The sequence below is a fragment of the Mobula birostris genome, chromosome 16, assembly GCF_030028105.1.
Source record: "Mobula birostris isolate sMobBir1 chromosome 16, sMobBir1.hap1, whole genome shotgun sequence".
Taxonomy (NCBI): domain Eukaryota; kingdom Metazoa; phylum Chordata; class Chondrichthyes; order Myliobatiformes; family Myliobatidae; genus Mobula; species Mobula birostris.
The window spans coordinates 19,455,050-19,473,829 of record NC_092385.1 but is presented as its reverse complement, the minus strand read 5'-3'; the positions used below and the strand labels follow the sequence as shown (position 1 = coordinate 19,473,829).

At 40.7% G+C, this 18,780-nt stretch overlaps 1 protein-coding gene across 3 annotated transcripts in view; it reads left to right on the top strand.

Annotated features, from left to right (window-relative positions):
• Positions 1–18,780, top strand: part of ptpdc1a (protein tyrosine phosphatase domain containing 1a) — a 130,223-nt gene that overhangs the window by 98,262 nt on the left and 13,181 nt on the right. For all 3 annotated transcript variants that reach the window (XM_072280101.1, XM_072280099.1, XM_072280100.1), the window contains exons 6-7: positions 4,065–4,202; positions 5,244–6,556. In XM_072280101.1, the coding sequence (XP_072136202.1) occupies positions 4,065–4,202; positions 5,244–6,556 (1,451 nt within the window). The remainder of the gene's footprint in view (positions 1–4,064; positions 4,203–5,243; positions 6,557–18,780) is intronic.

The window sequence follows — 18,780 nt, the reverse complement described above, 5'->3', positions numbered from 1 at the left end:
AACCCAATCAGCGTTCCACAGAAATTTAGCATAGTGCCATGTCTCTGCACTCCATGTCTCCACTTGAAATATCCAGAATTCTACAACCTTTTTCTCATCCTTCCTTTCCATCCTCAAAGACCTGTAACCATTATAATTTCTATTCCCTTTTTGATCATTTTGTTGTCGTTTTTCTTTGCTTGTAGGATTTTTTGGATTCCCCTTTTTATCATTCATGTACTCTTATTATGTAATCTCTTCCCAGTTTGTTTACTTTTACACTTTTCCTATTATTTTTGTATTCCTTTCTCTGCACCCACTTACTGTTCTTATGAGCTATGACTTCTGTTGTACTAACTTGTTTCCTTGTGAAAATTTACCCATTGTAGTTAAGCTATTCTTATAGTTTATTATTTTATTATAGTTTTGTTAGCCAGTCTTTAATTCCAGCTCATCACAGCTGAATCAGTTTTCGGCCATCTGAAATAGCCCCTAACAATTTTTAAGTATTTTCTCCTTTGATTATTTCTTATTCTTTTAGAAGCCCTCCTAAATGTCACATTATGATAATTATTCTCTAAGTTTCTCCCTTTGCTGGAAAATATAATTCTGGGTTCTGCACAAAACCATGTGGAAGGTTGGAGCTGAATTTCCCCCAGACATCTTGACATATCAAACAGGTTTTCAGGCAAGCTAATGTGTTGGCTATGGATATATAAATCCAGTCTTTCAGTGTGCATTCATACACTCAATGGCTATTTTATAAGATATACCTGTACATCTGCTTGTTTATGCAAATATCTAATCAGCCAATCATGTGGCAGCAACTCAATGCATAAAAGCGTACAGACATGGTCAAGCGGTTCAGTTGTTGTCCTGACCGGACATCAAAGTGGGGATGAAATATGATCTATATGACTTTGTGAAATAATTGTTTGCACCAGACAGAGTGGTTTGAGTATCTCAGAAACTGCTAATCTCCAGGGATTTTCATGCACAACAGTTGCTGGAGTTTACAGAGAATGGTGCAAAAAATATCCAGTGTGGAGCAGTTCTGTGGGTGAAAGCACCTTGTTAATGAGAGAAGTCAGACTGGTTCAAGTTGACAGGAAGGCAACAGTAACTCACATAACCACGTGTTACAACAGTGGCGTGCAGAAGAGCATCTCTAAGCACATAACATGTCAAATCTTGAAGTGAATGGGCTACAGCCACAGAAAACAGTGAAGGTAGCCTCACTGGCCACTTTATTAGGTACAGGAAGTATCTAATGGGGCATCATCTCTGGACTCCTTTTCTTCAGCCAGGATATTAGGGTCAGTGAAAAGACTGTACAACTTTCCACCAGATTTGCTGAGATTTAGGCATGAAGTAAATTAGGTTAAGTTAATTTCAGTTGGTTCTGACACAGAAATTACTGTCACTGAAGGTGGGTTAATAGAGGAAGAGCATCATGATTGCTGCTGCCTGAGTGCTCACCCTCACATTAGATTAGATTAGATTATGAGGACACGCAGTCCTCTTTTATTGTCATTTAGTAATGCATGCATTAAGAAATGATACAATGTTCCTCCAGTATGATATCACAGAAACACAAGACAAACCAAGATTGAAAAACTGACAACACATAATTATAACATATAGTTACAACAGTGCAAAGCAATACTGTAATTTGATAAAGAACAGACCATGGGCACAGTTAATAAAAGGTCTCAAAGTCTCTCGAAAGTGCCATCATCTCATGCGGATGGTAAAAGGAAAAACTCTCCCTGCCATGAACCTCCAGCGCCACAAACTTGCTGATACAGCACCCAGGAAGCACCCGACCACAGCCAACTCTTGAGTCCGTCCGAAAACTTCGAGCCTCCGACACCGAGCACCATCTCTGCCGAGTGCTTCGACCCCGGCCCTGGCCACCAAGCAATAGGCAAAGCTGAGAATTTGAGGCCTTCTCCTCCGGAGATTCTCGATCGCACAGTAGCAGCGGCAACGAAGCAGGCATTTCAGAAGTTTCTCCAGATGTTCCTCCATGCTTCTCACGTCTGTCTCCATCAAATCAGGATTGTGCACGGTACCTACTTAACAAATACCGATATCATTCTGGAGCGGCCGTGCGTGCTGCGTTGCACCACCATCTTCTCCTCCCCTCCTTGCATGAGGTGAATGCTTAAACATCATGCACCTTCAGTATCACTTGACATATCTTTTTGGTGACTTTATTGTAGGAAAGTGAATTCTTTGAGCTATGTGGATTGTAATTTTATGATTCTTGTGTTGTATATGAATGATTTGAACGATGGAATTGATGGCTTTGTTGCAAAATTTGCAGACGAAATGAAGGTACATTGAGGGGCAGGTAGTTTTGAGAAAGTGGAAAGGCTACAGAAGGACAGACAGATGAGAAGAATGGACAAAAGTGGCAGATGGAATACAGAATCAGGAAGTGCGTGGTCATGCACTTTGGTAGAAGAAATGAAAGGGTTGACTATTTTCTAAATGGAGAGAAAACACAAAAAACTGAAGCGCAAAGGGACTTGGGCGTCCTTGTGCATATTCCCTAAAGGTTAATTTGCAGGTTGAGTCTGTGGTGAGGAAGGAAAATATGACGTTGGCATTCATTTTAAAAGAACTAGAATATAAAAACAAGGATGTAATGTTAAGACTTTATAAAGCACTGGTGAGGCCTCACTTGGAGTATTATGACCAGAGGATACAGCCTCAGAATAGAGGAGTGTCCTTTTAGAATGGAGATGAGGAGGAATTTCTTTAGCCAGAGGATGATAAATCTGTGAATTTTTTTTGCCACAGGCAGCTGTGGAGGCCAAGTCTGTATGTATATTTAAGACAGAGGTTGATAGATTCTCGATTGGTCAGAGCATGAAGGGATATGAGCAGAAGGCAGTAGACTGGAGCTGAGAGGAAAAATGGATCAGCCTTGATAAGATGGCGGAGCAGAGTCAATGAATCAAATGGCCTAATTCTGCTCCAATGTCTCATGGTCTTATGGTCTAATTTGGTGTAGCCATCATGGTATCTGTTTGGGGTATATTTATATGCTGATAATCTTTAGGATCAGAGAATCAGATTAGGTCGAATACATGTACTGCGTGAATTTCAATGCCTATCATGTATGTTCCAGTATGGAACAGACCCTATGTTAAAAATTATACCAACACTCAGCTGATACTTTAAAAATCAGCTGTATTTTCTTCTTGCTATGCTGTAATAGTGATGATATGATGGAGCACTAAGATAATTTCTGGTACATCTGACTTCTGCTACATCATCACCATAAATTATTGAACAATCAATAAATGATGATGGATATCAGTCTGCTTTTGATTTGTCCCTGCACACTGAATTTTTTTTACTTCATTTTTGCCTGTTACTACTTACTTATTTGGTAATACAGTGCAGAAAAGGCCCTTCTGGCCGTTTGAGCTGTGCTGCCCAGCAATTCCCAACAACCCCGATTTAATCCTAACCTAATCGTGGGACAATTTACAACAGCCAATTAACCTACCTGATAAATCCTTGATTTGTGGGAGAAAACAAGGGAAACCTGTATTCTGCAGGGAGGATGTACAGAGACTCTTTAGAGGACACTGGGATTGAGCTCCAAACTCCAATGCCCCAAGCTAACTGCTGTGCTACCGTTTTTTTTTTTACTTAATCAAAATGTGGTATCCAAAAGCTTGCAGTCCCTTTATTTCAAAATATTTTAACTGTTCCTTTTCATATAAAGTTCCCTTGTGTTCAATTTCTATGTGGACTACTACTCTGCTTCCTGTCACCACATGACCAACATCTTGGACATATTGGTACAAATTACGTGACTATTATTTGAATATCAATGCAACCTCCATCATCACCTTAAAAGTAACTAAATCTTAAAATCAAGACAAGTAGATTCCTTTCTGTTTGGATTTCAAATTTAATCTGAAAATAAATGAAAACATTCTCTGTGAAAAAATTATAAAGAAAATCTCAGTTTTGATGAAAGTGGACATTCAAATAAAAATTGATTACCCTATTCATGTTTAACATTTATTCATTTTAAAATACTTTCTAATTCATGTTTTCAGTATATTTTTACAATTTTGGATGGAAAGACTACGGTGTGGCTTCTCTCACTACTATCCTTGATATGGTCAAAGTTATAGCTTTTGCTCTACAAGAAGGAAAAGTGGCTATTCACTGCCATGCAGGACTTGGAAGGACAGGTAAGAGATTGACTGGTAGCGTTTGTGTTGCTTATTTTCTGTGGATATATTTGCCTCTAATATTCAATGTAAAATTAAATTTATTGAATTGTGTCTTAACCCCACACCCAAAAAAATAAAGCTTACAGTAGAAGTAATCATTTAGAATAAGCAAGTGGTAAATAGCCTACATATATACAGCACAGTATAACTTTATTTTTTGTATAATCTACCTTTGGTCCCAATAAGGAGAAGGTTCAAATCTGAGCATTATTCTTAATGGAAAAACTCAGTAGTCCAACTAGCCAATTTGGGAGAGTTGGGGAGACATACAGTGTGTTGTCAAATTTTCACTGCGGTTTCTCTCTTTGTGTCAACAGAATGTATTTTCCTCTTTGGCTGAGAAGGTAGACAACTTCTGAATCTCTGGCTTTATTTATGTATTGACCATAAAGGCAAAAGTAATCTCATAAAACTATAAGGCATAGGAGCAGAATTAGTCCATTCAGCCCATTAAGTGCTCTGCCAGTCAATCATGGCTGATTTATTTTCCCCCTCAAAACCATTTTCCTGCCTTCTCCCCATAACCTTTGATACCCTTACTAATAAAAATCTATCAACCTCTGCTTTAACTATACCCAATGATTTTGCCTACACAACTTATTGGTGGCAATGAATTCCACAGATTCACCACCCTCTGGCTAAAGAGATTTCTCTTCATTTCTATTCTAAATGTAAATCCTTGTACTCTGAAGCTGTGCCCTCTGGTCCTAGACTCTCCCAGTACTGGAAACATGTCCACTCTCCCTAGGCCTTTCAATCCCTTTTGTGCTCGATTTATCCTCAGTTTTATTTTACTAGTTCTATACAGAGTAGAACTACCTTTAAAAAGTTCCACTATTCAATATTAAACTGTTCTTCTTATTTTTTGATTTGGAAGTGCTTTATTCTGAATATTAGAACTTTATGTGGCATGCTATTCTATACTTCAAGTTTCAGTTACTGAAGGGTTTTATTTTGAATAACATTGTTTAACTTTGAAATTCCCTGATGTCACCCTAGGAGTCTTAACAGCTTGCTACCTGGTTTATGCGACAAGAATGAGTGCAGACCAAGCAATACTTTTTGTTCGTGCTAAAAGAGCAAATGCAATTCAGACCCGTGGGCAGTTGATGTGTATCCGGGAATTTTCCCAATTTCTAATTCCATTGCGAAATGTTTTCTCCTGCTGTGACCCAAGAGTGCACGCTGTTACAGTTTCTCAGTATCTCATCCGTCAGCGCCATCTACTCCATGGTTATGAAGCCCGCCAACTTAAACATGTACCAAAAATAATTCACTTGGCATGTAAATTGTTACTGGACTTTGCAGAAAACAAGCAATTGATTGAGGAAGATAGTGTTGAAATCCCTGATCTTTCAGCAGAAATTGAAAGGACTGTCTCACAGATGGCTATAATTCAACTGGATAAAAAATTAGATAGCCAAGGCTTTGATATGGGGGATCATTTTGAGCACACCATGGTATCGGCAACAGAACTTGTTCCTAATGATTCAGTACTGGTTAGTGAGCAAAAATTTGACCCTCTGTTCAAATACCATAATGCAGATGTTCTTCAACCTTTGTCCCAGCTGAAAAAGCGCTTCAGCTACAGTGAGTCAGACCTTCAGAGAGCTGAACTCTTTGCTGAGCAAAGTGAGGCATCTTTTACAGCACCTGCACAAAGCACTTTCTCTGGCCATCAGCAAAGTTTGCCTCAGCTTAATCTCAGACAACCCAGTCCAGAATGGATGGATACCAACCAGATCAGCTCATCTATTCTGAAAGTACCAGAACTATGTCTTATTAAGCAAGGTCCTTCCATTATGGTAAAGTCCAGTCCCTGGGAATGTCAAAATTCATGTAATGCAAGTGACCAAAAGATAGAGTCTCCTCTTTTTCTGAGGAGGAAACTGCCAAAGGAGATCCATAGAACATTTTCCTTAAGGTCATCAACTACTGCTGCTGCACTGAAATATTTGATCTCTGAGACACCCGATACAGTTATCGCTTCTTCTTGTGTTACTAATAACATTAATGAGGAGAAATGTCCCAAGGTAAACACATCGAGTAATCAGAATGCTGGTGCAACTAAGGAAAATATTTCCCCTTCTCCACTCTGCAAAACAACTATAGATAAAACCTTACAAAATGATAAAAACATGTTTCTGATTGAAGATGAAGAAAGAAAATCTAACAGCTCCAAGGAAGGTATTCCACATATTTCCTTACTGTCAGAAATGAGCATTGAAGAAAGAAGATTAGCAGCGGGAAAAGCTCTGGGATTTTGCATGGATTTTGATGAAGATCTCATAGATAAAGTTGAAACCTGGCAAGTGAGTTACAAAATATTTATATTTTGAAACTCAAAATAGAAGACTTAGCAATTAATTTATGAGTTAATTTAATGTAATTTCAGTGATCAATGCCCATATCCTGCGTGCTCTATTTCTTTCTGACCAGCGCATACTGTAAAAGGTTCCTAAATATCAACCACTCTTTCATTTCATTACAGTCTCTTACTAACAGTTCCATCTTGCTTGTTATGGCTCAGTAGCATCACAAAGGAAACCACTCAGTGATGATAAATCTGAGGTCCAAAATCACCATTATCAAATGTCCGCAACACCAAACCTTTATTGCATTCTCATAGTAGAATCTTTAGTTTCTATTGATTACTGTGAAACTCTTTCATTTGTTCTTTGAACTGTGAAGGTGTGGCAAGTATAGAACTCATTGGACATTCAAGCTTGTAGTTTATGATTTCCAGTTTGATGCTATGTGATTACAGAACAATACATGAATAGAGCATAAATGAATTAATGGTCCAAGCAAACCACGGAGGTTGTTACTACACAGTACAAACAGATAATTAAGCCACTAATCACTGATGCTCAGAACAAAAAACTTTTATTGCCAGTTCTAGGACCAAATCATTTCAAAACAATGACTAAAACCTTCCGTAGTAACGCTTTCTACAACAACAGTAAAAATATTTATGAATTGAAATATTTATGAATTATGACCTGAAAATAATTATGCATTCATTAGTCAAACAATGAGAGCACTAATGATTTTGCTGATTTTTATTTTAGTCCATCTTACCCTTTGAAATTTGGAAATTTTGCATGTAATATCAGTGATAGGAAAGTTACAGGAGGGGATTCTGACAAACAAGATCTACCTGCATTTCAAAAGGCAAGGACAGATTCGGGATAGTCAGCATGACTTTGTGCATTGGAGATCATAGTCTCACAAATTTGATTAAGTTCTGTGAAGAAAATTGGCAAGGGCAGGAATGTTCTCTGCATGATCTTTTGCAAGGCCTTTGACAAGGTATCTCCTTGTAGGTTAGTTGGGAGGAATAGATCACATGGAATTCAAGGTAAGCTGGCCTATTTAGTACAAAATTGGCTTGCTGGCTGGAGTCAGAGTGTGGCAGAGGAGGATTGCTTTTGAGGTTGGAGTTCTGTGACCGGAGGTGTGCTGCAGTGATCGACGGTGGGTCGACTATTGTTTGTCATCTACATTGACAATTTGGGTGAGAATGTAGTTAGCATAGTTAATGTTTTTGGGATGGCACCAAATTTCAAGGACAAGGTTTCCCGTGGAAGGCTTATTCAGAAAATCATGAAGCATTGGATCGATGGAAACTTGGCAGCATTTGGATTTGGAATTGGATAGCCCACAAAAGGCAGAATCTTTTAGTAGGTAGAATGTATTCTGCCTGGAGGTTGGTGACCAATAGTGTTCTGCAAAGATCTGTTCTGGAATTCCTGCTGCTTGTGATTTTTATAAATAACTTGGATGAGGAAGTAGGAGGGCGGGTTATTAAGTCTGCAGATGACATGAAGGTTGGTGGTGTTGTGGATGGCATAGAAGGTTGTTGTAGGTTACTAGGGGACATAGACAGAATGCATTGATAGTCTGAAAAGTGGTAGATGGAGATCAGGCCAGTAAAGTGTGATGTGATACACTTTGGAAAGTTGAACTTGAATGTAGGATGTGGAAGTATTTGAGAGGGTATATAGGAGATTTACGAGATACTGCCTGGATTAGAGAACATGTCTTGAGGAAAGATTGAATGAGCTTAGGGCTTTTCTCTGTGGAATGAAGGAGGAACAGAGGTAACTTGATAAAGGTGTGTAAGATTACAAGAGGCATAGATAGAGTGGACAGCCAGCAACTTTTTTCCAGAGTGGCAGAAGCAAGCACCAGAGAACATCCTTTTGAAGTGAGTAAAGGAAAGTTTGGGGGGATGTCAGGTAGGTTTTTTTCACACAGAAAATGGTAAGTATCTGGAATGCATTGCTGGGAGTGATGGTAGAAGCTGAGACTTTTGGGACACTTAAGACACTCTTAGATACAGAGATGGATGAAAGAAAAATGGAGAGTTATGGGGCATGTAGAGGGGAATAGTTATATTGATTGTGGAGTAAGTTAAAAGGTTGGCACAAAATTGTGGGCCAAAGGGCCCTACTCTGTTATGTTTTATGCATTTCCTAAAACTGGCATTATAGTGGGCAGTGGAGAAGGGCCATTTTAAGATTATGTTGAGATTTAGATCAACAGGAAAAGTGGGCCAAAAGTTAACAAATGGATTCTTCATTTGGACAAGTGCAAAGTATTGCGCTTTGTTAAGTTAAATCAGGACAGGACTTGCACAATAAAGCAGTAAATGGTAGGTTCCTAGAGATTATTGGAGAATAGAGAGGCCTTGTAGGTATAAGTTCCTAAAAGTTGTGACATAGGGTGATGATGAAGGCAATATTTTATAAAATGCTGGAGTATTTGCCTTAATCTTGCCTAACAGTGAAATTTTATTCCCCCTCTTCGTCCTCCAAAATAATTATTTTCTCCAGTATTTCTGTACTCCTGTTATGTCCTCACATATTTTCAATGCTCTAATCCAATGCAATGTATGTACTGACTCTGAACAAAACTTTGATAGGTACACTTTAAAAATGTTGCCCCTGCAATCCTTTCATGTTGTCCCCTAGTTAATATTAAAAAATTTGAAATCTCCTACTGTTATTATCCACTTCACTGTGATTTACCTTCATACCTTCCCATGATATTCTGCTGACCTTTTTATCTTCTCTATTTTTGGTGATTGTTATGAGGACTAGTTATTAACCTGTTTCTGAATTCCACCCATTTCAGGAATTTTATAGAATATTCTCCCATACTACAGTAACAGACTTCGTGACTTCACTTTTACATTGCCTCCTTTCCTGCTTGAATATACTATACCTTTGAATATTGAGTTGCCAATGTTCCTCATCTTTTAACTCTCCATGTTTACAATAATTTCATAGTCCCATAATCACTACCCTCAGTTCATCAGTCTTACTTGTCAGATTACTTGTGTAAAAATGCATGCATCCCACCCCCAAGTGCCTGGAGACTTAGTTTTACTATATATATATTTCCTCACCACCTTTTGGACTCCTACCGTGTGTCCCATTTCTTTGCCATATTAGATTATTCATTCTACAAAAAGGGAATTTCAAGAGTTAGACCCAGTGATATGAAGAACAAGTGATATATTTCCAACTTAGAACAGTCGTAAAATTATACGGTATGGAAACAAACCCGTGGCCAACAATTCACGTCAACCAACAAACACCCATTTTCTCATTTTATTTACCTTAGATTGCCAGCAACATCCCCTCCTCCCCTCTAGATTCTGCTACTTGCTCACACATTAGGGGCATCAGAGTATTTTGCAAATACTTTCATTTTAAAAATATAAGGTGCCATCAGTGTAATTGTAGAAATATCCAAAAGGCTGTGATAATTTTGTTGAAGATGCCTTGCATCCGCCCCAGTTCCGTCCAGTGTTTCTATTAACTTTGCAATTTAAGGACCTAGTTGATGCAGCAGATGATAGACCATGTTTGATCCAGCAAAGCATGTATCATGGCACAAGTGATGAAATTATCTTACAGTTTCTCTCTTGTACTATGATGTAATCAGTTACATTGTTCTAGGTAATCAGTTACATTGTTCTAGATAATGGTAGTAAAATTGATAGATAGATAGATATACTTTATTGATCCCGAGGGAAATTGGGTTTCGTTACAGCTGCACCAACCAAGAATAGAGCATAAATATAGCAATACAAAAACCACAAACGATCAAACAACAAAATGCAAACTATGCCAGATGGAAATAAATCCAGGACCAGCCTATTGGCTCAGGGTGTCTGACCCTCCACGGGAGGAGCTGCAAAGTTCGATAGCCACAGGCAGGAACAACCTCCCATGATGCCCAGAGTTGTATCTTGGTGGAATATGGCCGGAGTCCAACAGCAAAAAGTTCAATATCCGGTCTACAAACACGTTCCTCGATTGTAATATGACCAGGATTGCACCATCCGTTGTTAACCAGAACAGCAAGCCCCCAACTCCTTTACGCTTACCGCTCTCAGTGCACTTCTGGTCAGCCCGAATGGTCTGGAAGCCCTCCATGGAAAAGTTTTGGTCGGGTATGTCCTCGTGCAGCCCCGTTTCAGTAAAACACGTAACACTGCACTCCCGAAATGTTCTCTGACTCCTGGCTAGCGCCGTCAACTCATTCATTTTATTACCCACCGAACTCCTCTTCTCCATAAGTCTCTGTTGTCTCAATCCGGTCCTCTTTCTTCACCTTTGTGATCCCCCTCTTCATCCTCTGTGTGTTTTCCTCCAGATATTGCCAACATATAAAGAAAAATGAATCAGATAGTATCCTTTCTATAGGGAAGTAGAAAGAGAAGTGTTTGAGTCACTGATCAAAATCCTCCAATCCTCTGGAAGACTGTATATTCTACTCAAAAAAGGGATATCAAGTGTTTAGCATATGGGAAGTTCTGGCAAATCAAATACAGAAAGAAACTGGCACTTGGAAGAATATGGTTTAATTTGTGAAAGATAGCACTAATTTGTTAAAGCAAAATTGTGTTTGACTAACTTGATTGAGTGCAGTTCAGTTAATATGTATATGGACATTTAAGAGTTTGTTAATTTACTACATAAAGATTTATTAACAAAATTGAGGTGTACTGGATAGAAAGACCAATGCTTATATAGATAGAAAATTAACGAAGTGAAGGAAAACAAACAGTAGCTGCAGACAAAATATTTACAGACTGTGAAGCTAGATTAGTGACTAATTAATTTAAATTAATCGCTCATTTCAAGATGAATCTTTACAGCTGGTGGTAAGAAGAAATTTTTGACCATAAGTCTTGTCTGAAACGAAGCCCTTTGTTATTTTATAATCCAAAATATGTAATGGAACATATGTCTTCAATAAATCCATTGACGTTATGTTCTAGATCAGGGATTCCCAACCCTTTTTATGCCATGGACCCCTACCACTAACTGAGGGAGTTGTGAACCCCACGTTGGGAACCCCTGGTCTAGATCTTTTTCTTTCAATTTGTTGAGTGGGTTTGAATAAATTGCAATCCATAGTTTTCCCAAGCCAGGCATTATGTTGATAAGAACGATTAAGCAATGTCACCCAGTTGATGTGCATCAATCATATATAAGTAATGTCAAATGATAATCTACAACTGATAAATAGGATGATGGGTATATACATTTTGTATGTAATTATTTTTTGAATTAAAAGTTACTGAACGAATTGCCATTAAATTGAGACTACCATCTGTGACATTATGAATTTATTTCTGAACATGAGTTCATTCTCAAAATGTCACCATGACTTTGATCTTCAGAAAGACATGACAAGAAGATGGCAAACCAGCATCCTGAAAGCATATATTATTCATGCACTCTTCTGATGATTGCACAGATTGTGTTTACACAGTTTAACAAATGTTTTGACAAGTCAAACTCCTTCACATTTAGGGGCTGAATTATTTTGAATTGAGTACCTTTTGGAACAGTTCCACTGCAAATCTGAAATTCATTATAAGACTATAAGACATAGGAGCAGAATTAGGCCATTTGGTCCATCGAGTCTGCTCTGCCATTCAATCATGGCTGAATCCTTTTTTTATCCACTCCTCAGCCTTCTCCCCTTAACCTTTGATGCAGTGTCCAATCAAGAATCAATTCAATCTCTGCCTTAAATATACCCAATGACTTGGCCTCCTCAGCTGCCAGTGGTAACGAATTCACCATCCTCTGGCTAAAGAAATTTCTCTGTCTCTCTGTTTTAAATGGAGACCCCTCTGTCCTGAGGTTGGGGCCTCTTGTCCTAGACTTTCCCATCAATGGGAAACATCCTTTCCACATTTACTCTGCCTAGGCCTTTCAATATTTGAAATGTTTCAATGAGATCCCCCCTCATTCTTCTAAATTCCAGAGACCTAGAGCCATCAAACATTACTCATATGATAACCCTTTCATTCCCAGAATTATCCTTGTGAACCTCCTTTGAACTCTCTCCAATGCCAGCACATCTTTTCTTACATGAGGATCCCAAGGTGTTCACAATACTCAAGGTAAGGCCTCACCAGTGCCTTATAAAGCCTCAGCATCACATACACGCTTTGTATTCTAAACCTCTTGAAATGAATGCTAACATTGCATTTACCTTCCTCACTGCTAACTCAACCTGCAAGTTAACATCTAGGGTGTTCTGCACAAAGACTCCCAAGTCCCTTTGCAACTCAGATTTTTGGAATTTCTCTCTGTTTAGAAAATAGTTTTCATATTTATTTCTGCTACCAAAATGCATGACCATGCATCAACATTGTATTTCATTTGCCATTTTCTTGCCCATTCTCCTAATCTGTCTGATTCGTTTTGTAGCCTACCTGTTTCCTCAACACTAGCTGCCCCTCCACCAATCTTTGTATCATCTGCAAACTTGGCAACAAAGCTATCTATTCCTTCATCTAAATCATTGATCATAAAAAGAAGTGGTCCTAACACTGACCCCTGCCGAACACCACTAGTCACTGGTAGCCAACCAGAAAAGGATCCCACTCACTGCCTCCTACCAATCAGCCAATGCTCTAACCATGCCAGTAACTTTGCTGTAATACCATGGGCTCTTAACATGGTAAGCAGCCTCATGTGTGGCACCTTGTCAAAAGTCCTTCTGAAAGTCCAAATATACAACATACTGCTATATCAGATTTATTTTCTCCCTATCAGATTTCAAGCTCAACTCAATCAATGGTTAGAGTATTGGCTGATTGGTAGGAGGCAGTGAGTGGGAATAAAAGGATCCTCTTCTGACTTAGACAGATCAGGAGAATGGGCAAGAAAGTGGCAAATGAAATACAGTGTTGGAAAGTGTATGGCCATGCACTTTGGTAATGGAAATAAATGTGTGGACTATTTTCTAAACGGGGAGAAAATCCAAAAATCTGAGATGCAAAGGGACTTGTGAGTCCTCATGCAGAATACCCTGGAGGTTAACTTGCAGGTTGAGTCGGTGGTGAGGAAGGCAAATGCCATGTTAGCATTCATTTCAGAGGTCTCGAATACAAGAGCGAGGATGTGATGCTGAGACTTTATATGGCACTGGTGAGGCCTCTCCTTGAGTATTTGTGAACAGTTTTGGGCCTCTCATCTTAGAAAAGATGTGCTGGCTCTGGAGAGGGTCCAGAGGAGGTTCACAAGGATGATTTCAGGAATGAAAGGGTTATCATACGAGGAATGTTTGATGACTCTGGGCCTGTACTTGCTGGAATTCAGAAGAAAGGGATCTCATTGAAACCTTTTGAATGTTGAAAGGCCTAGACAGAGTAGAGTAGATGTGTTTCCCATGGTGGGAGAGTCTAGGACAAGACAGTTGCCACATGCAGCTGTGGAGACAAGGTTGTTGGGTGTATTTAAGGCAGAGATTGATAGGTTTTTGATCGGACATGACATCAAAGGTTATGGGGAGAAGGCTGGGAACTGGGGTTGAGGAGGAGATTAAAAAAAAGGTCAGCCATGATTGAATGGCGGAGCAGATTCAATGGGCCAGATGGCCTAATTCTGCTCCTATGTCTTATGGCCTTGTATTGTGATCACTGCCTCCTAAGGATTCTTTTTACCTTAAGCTCCCTAATCACCTCCGGTTCATTACATAACACCCAATCCACTATAGCTGATTCCCCAGTAGGCTTAATGACGATCTGCTCTAAAAAACCATCTCATAGGCATACAACAAACTCACTCTCTTGAGATCCATACCAACCTGATTTTCCAATCGTCCTACGTGTTAAAATCTCCCATGGCTATCATAACATTGCCCTTTTGACATGCCTTTTCTATTTCCCACTGTAATTTGTGGTCTACATCAAGCTACTGTTGGGAGGCCTGTATATAATTGCCATCAGGGTCCTTTTACCCTTGCAGTTTCTTAACTCAGCCTACAAGTATTCAACATCTTCTGTTCCTATGTCACAGCTTTCTACTAATTTGATGCCATCTTTATCAGCAGAGCCACGCCATCCCTCTACCTATCTTCCTATCCCTCTGATACAACATGTAACCTTGGACATTCAGCTCCCAATTATAACCTTCTTCCTGCCATGATTCAGTGATAGCCACAACATCATACCTGACAATCTGTGATAGTGCAACAAGATCATCCACCTTATTTGTCATACTCCATGTGTTGAGATATAATACGTAGAGTACTTTATTTGCTACCCTTTTTGATTCTACATTCCTAATGTACTGATACTCACCTTACTGGCTGCAGTTTTGTCCTGTCACCTGCCTGTCTTTGCTGACGGTCTGACTGCATGCTAACTTGGCTTTTTTATCAATCGTTCTATCCTGAGTCCCTTCACTCCTGTTCCCTCCACCTGCCAAATTACTTTAAACCCTCTCCAACAGCTCTAACAAATCTGCCTGTGGGGATATTGGTTTCCCTTGGGTTCAGGTGCAACCTGTCACTTTTGTAAAGGTACCTCCCCCAGAAGAGATCCCAATGATTCACGAACCTGAAGCCTTGCCCCTTTAAACCTTTTAACAGGATTATAGATGATTGGATGAAATTTTAGATAATTTGAAGTTATTTTTAAAGCTGCTTAACCTTCGAATTTTAATAAAGTTTTCTAACTTCTAAAAGTTTTTTAAAAAACCCACTTTGCCTTAATCAAAATAGATTTGTCTATCTGTAACAGTGACTCAGTTTTTCTCTTTCTATTAGCACATGCTGGCATGTCCTAGACCTCTGCAATTTGCAAATTTCCCAACTCAGTGTTCTGTCTGCCCTCATTTTGTGGTTTTCATGCTCTTTTGTTTGGGTTGGTAGTTGGTTATTATTGTACCAAGATACAGTGAAAAGTTTTGTTTGCATTCCATGCAGCCAGATCATTCCGTACATAATAATATACACAAAATGCCAGAGGAACTCAGCATGTCAGGCAGCATCTATGGAGATGAATAAGCAGTCGATGTTTCAGGCTGAGGCCCTTCATCAGGACCCTTCCTACATACATCACTGAAACAGTACGAAAAGGATAAGAAAAACTGAATGCAGAAGGTTGTGTTACAGTTACAGAGAAAGTGCAGTTCAGGTAGATAAGTAAAATATAAGGTCCACAGTAAAGCAGATTGAGCAATCAAGATATTATCTTTATGTTGCAAGAGGACCATTCAAGAGTCTTTTGATACTGAGATAGAAGCTGACCTTGAGCTTCATGATACATGTCCTTAAATTTTCTGCCTGAAGGGAAGAGGAGAGAAGAGTTAATGAACTGTGGGGAGGGGTCCTTTAGGCTTGGTTATGTTTGCTGCTTTCCTGAGGGAGTGGGAAGCAGCAGATACAATCAATGGAGGAGCAGTTGTTTTTTGTGATGTACTGGGCTGCAGTGAATCTCTGCAATTTGTTGCAGTCATACACAGAGCAGTTGCTTCACTGAGCTGTGATACATCTAGATAGAATCCTTTCTATGGTGCATTTGTGAAAATTGGTGAGGATCATCAGAGACATACCAAATTCCCTTAGACTTTTGGGGAAATAGAGATTTTGATATGTTTTCTTGCCATAGCGTCCACGAAAACTGGACATGCAGTCAGGAGTGTATAGGAAATAAATTAAAGAGTTGAGGATGTAAACTTATGGAACACCAAGGCCAAAGATAATCATATCAGAGGTGTTTAAAAACGCAAACATGAGGAAATCTGCAGATGCTGGAAATTCAAGCAACACACATGGAAGTTGCTGGTGAACACAGCAGGCCAGGCAGCATCTCTAGGAGGAGGTACAAGGGTCTTGGCCCGAAATGTCAACTGTACCTCTTCCGAGAGATGCTGTCTGGCCTGCTGCATTCACCAGCAACTTTGATGTGTGTTGATCATATCAGAGGTGTTTCTTTCTATCCTTATTGATTGTAGTTTGCTGGTCAGGAAGTCAAAGATTCATTTGTAGAGGGGGATGCCAAGTCCTAAGTCTAGAAGTTTGGAGTTGAGTTTATTTGGAATTATTGTATTGTTAATGGAGCTGTAGTAATTACTAAGAGTGGTGTTGGTGTTCTTGTAATCCAGATGTTCTATAAATGAATGAATGAAGGGCTATAGATGGTGTCCATCATGGTCCTGTTTTGGCAATAGCTGAAATGGGTCTGGAGTGCTGGAGTTGATGTGTGCTATGTCTAGTTTCTAGAAACACTTCATGAAAATGGTTGTCAAAGCCACTAAGTGGCGGTAATTAGGATTCCTTTTTTTTTCTTTGGCCTTCATAAAACAGATGGGAATCTCAGATTGGAGTAGAGAGAGGTTAAAGATATCTGCAAATCTTCCTGCAGTTGATCTGCACATATCTGAGGACATGGTCAGGGACTCCATTTCAGCCAGTCACTTTCTTCAGTTTCACTCTCAGGCAGGCTAATCTGGTGCCTGTGATAGTGACCATGGGTACAGGTGTGTTGAAGGCTCTCTCTCTCCCCCCTTCTCTTCCCTCTCTCCCCCCCACCTCTCTCTCCCCCCTCTCTCTCCCCCCCTCTCTCTCCCCCCTCTCTCTCCCCCCTCTCTCTCCCCCCTCTCTCTCCCCCCTCTCTCTCCCCCCTCTCTCTCCCCCCCTCTCTCCCCCCCTCTCTCCCCCCCTCTCTCCCCCCCCTCTCTCCCCCCCCTCTCTCCCCCCCCTCTCTCCCCCCCCTCTCTCCCCCCCTCTCTCCCCCCCTCTCTCCCCCCCTCTCTCCCCCCTCTCTCCCCCCTCTCTCCCCCCTCTCTCCCTCCCCCCCTTCTCCACCTCCCTCTCTCCCTCTCCCCTCCCCCTCCCCCTCCCTCTCCTCTCCCTCCCTCTCCCCTCTCTCCCCCCTCTCTCCCCCCTCTCTCCCCCCTCTCTCCCCCCTCTCTCCCCCCTCTCTCCCCCCCTTCTCCACCTCCCTCTCTCCCCTCTCCTCCCCCTCTCCCTCCCCCTCCCCTCCCCCTCCCCCTCCCCCTCCCCCTCCCCCTCCCTCTCTCTAAACCTACTGATTCCCACAGCTATCTTAACTATACCTCTTTGCACCTTGTCTCCTTAAAAATGCCCTTCCCTTTACTCAGTTTCTTCATCTCCACCACCCCTGTTTCCAGGATGAGGTTTTCCATTCCAGAACATCAGAGGTGTCTCCTTCTTCAAAGAATGGGGTTTCCCTTCCTCCACCATTGATGCTGTCCTCACCCACATCTGCACCATTTCCTGAGTCTCCATGGTCATCTCATTTTCTCTCCACTTTAACAGGGATAGAGTTCTTCTTGTCTTCACCTACCACCTCATGAGCCTCCACATTCCATACACCTTTCTTGGCAACTTCCACCATCTTTAAAGGGACCCTACCACCAAACACGTTGTTACCTCTCCCACACTATTCGCTTTCTGCAGAGATTGTTCCCTCTATGAATCCTTTGTCCCTTTATCCCTCTCTACTAATCCCTCTTCCTGGCACTTATACATGCAGTTGGCAAAAGTGCCACTTCACCATGGCCATTTGCCTCCTCCCAGGTGAGGGAACATTTCACTTGTCAATCTGTTGGGATTGTCTACTGAACCCGGTGCTCCCAATGAGACCTGATGTAGATTAGGGGATTTCTTTGTCGAGCACCTCCATTCAATCTGTAAAAAGTGGGATTTCCCAATGGCCAGCCATTTTAATTCCTAAGCCCGTTCCTGTTCTGACATGTTGGTCCATGGCCTCCTCTTCTGCCACAATGAAGCCACTCTTGGGTTGGAGGAGCAACACCTCACATTCTATTTAAGTAGCCTCCAACCTTATGGCATGAACATTGATTTTTCCAATTTCCCCCTCCCCTTTCCTTTTCTTCTACTTCCCACTCTGGCCTCTTACCAGTTTTCCTCACTTGCATATTACCTCCCTCTGGTGCCCCTCCTCCTTTGGTTTTTCCCATGGTCCATTCTCCTCTCCTATCAGTTCTTTTTCTCAGCCCTTCACCTTTTCCACCTATGACTTTCCAGATTCTTACTTTATGCCCCCTCTCCCCCATCCACTTGGCTTCACTTCTTACCCTCTAGCTTGTCCTCATCGTCTTCCTCCTCTCCCCTCTTGCTTATTCTGGCATCTTCCGTTTCCTTTCCTATCTGAAATGTCGACTGTTTACTTCCATAGATGCTCCCCGACCTGCTGAGTTTCTCCAGCGTTTTGTGTGTGTTGGTT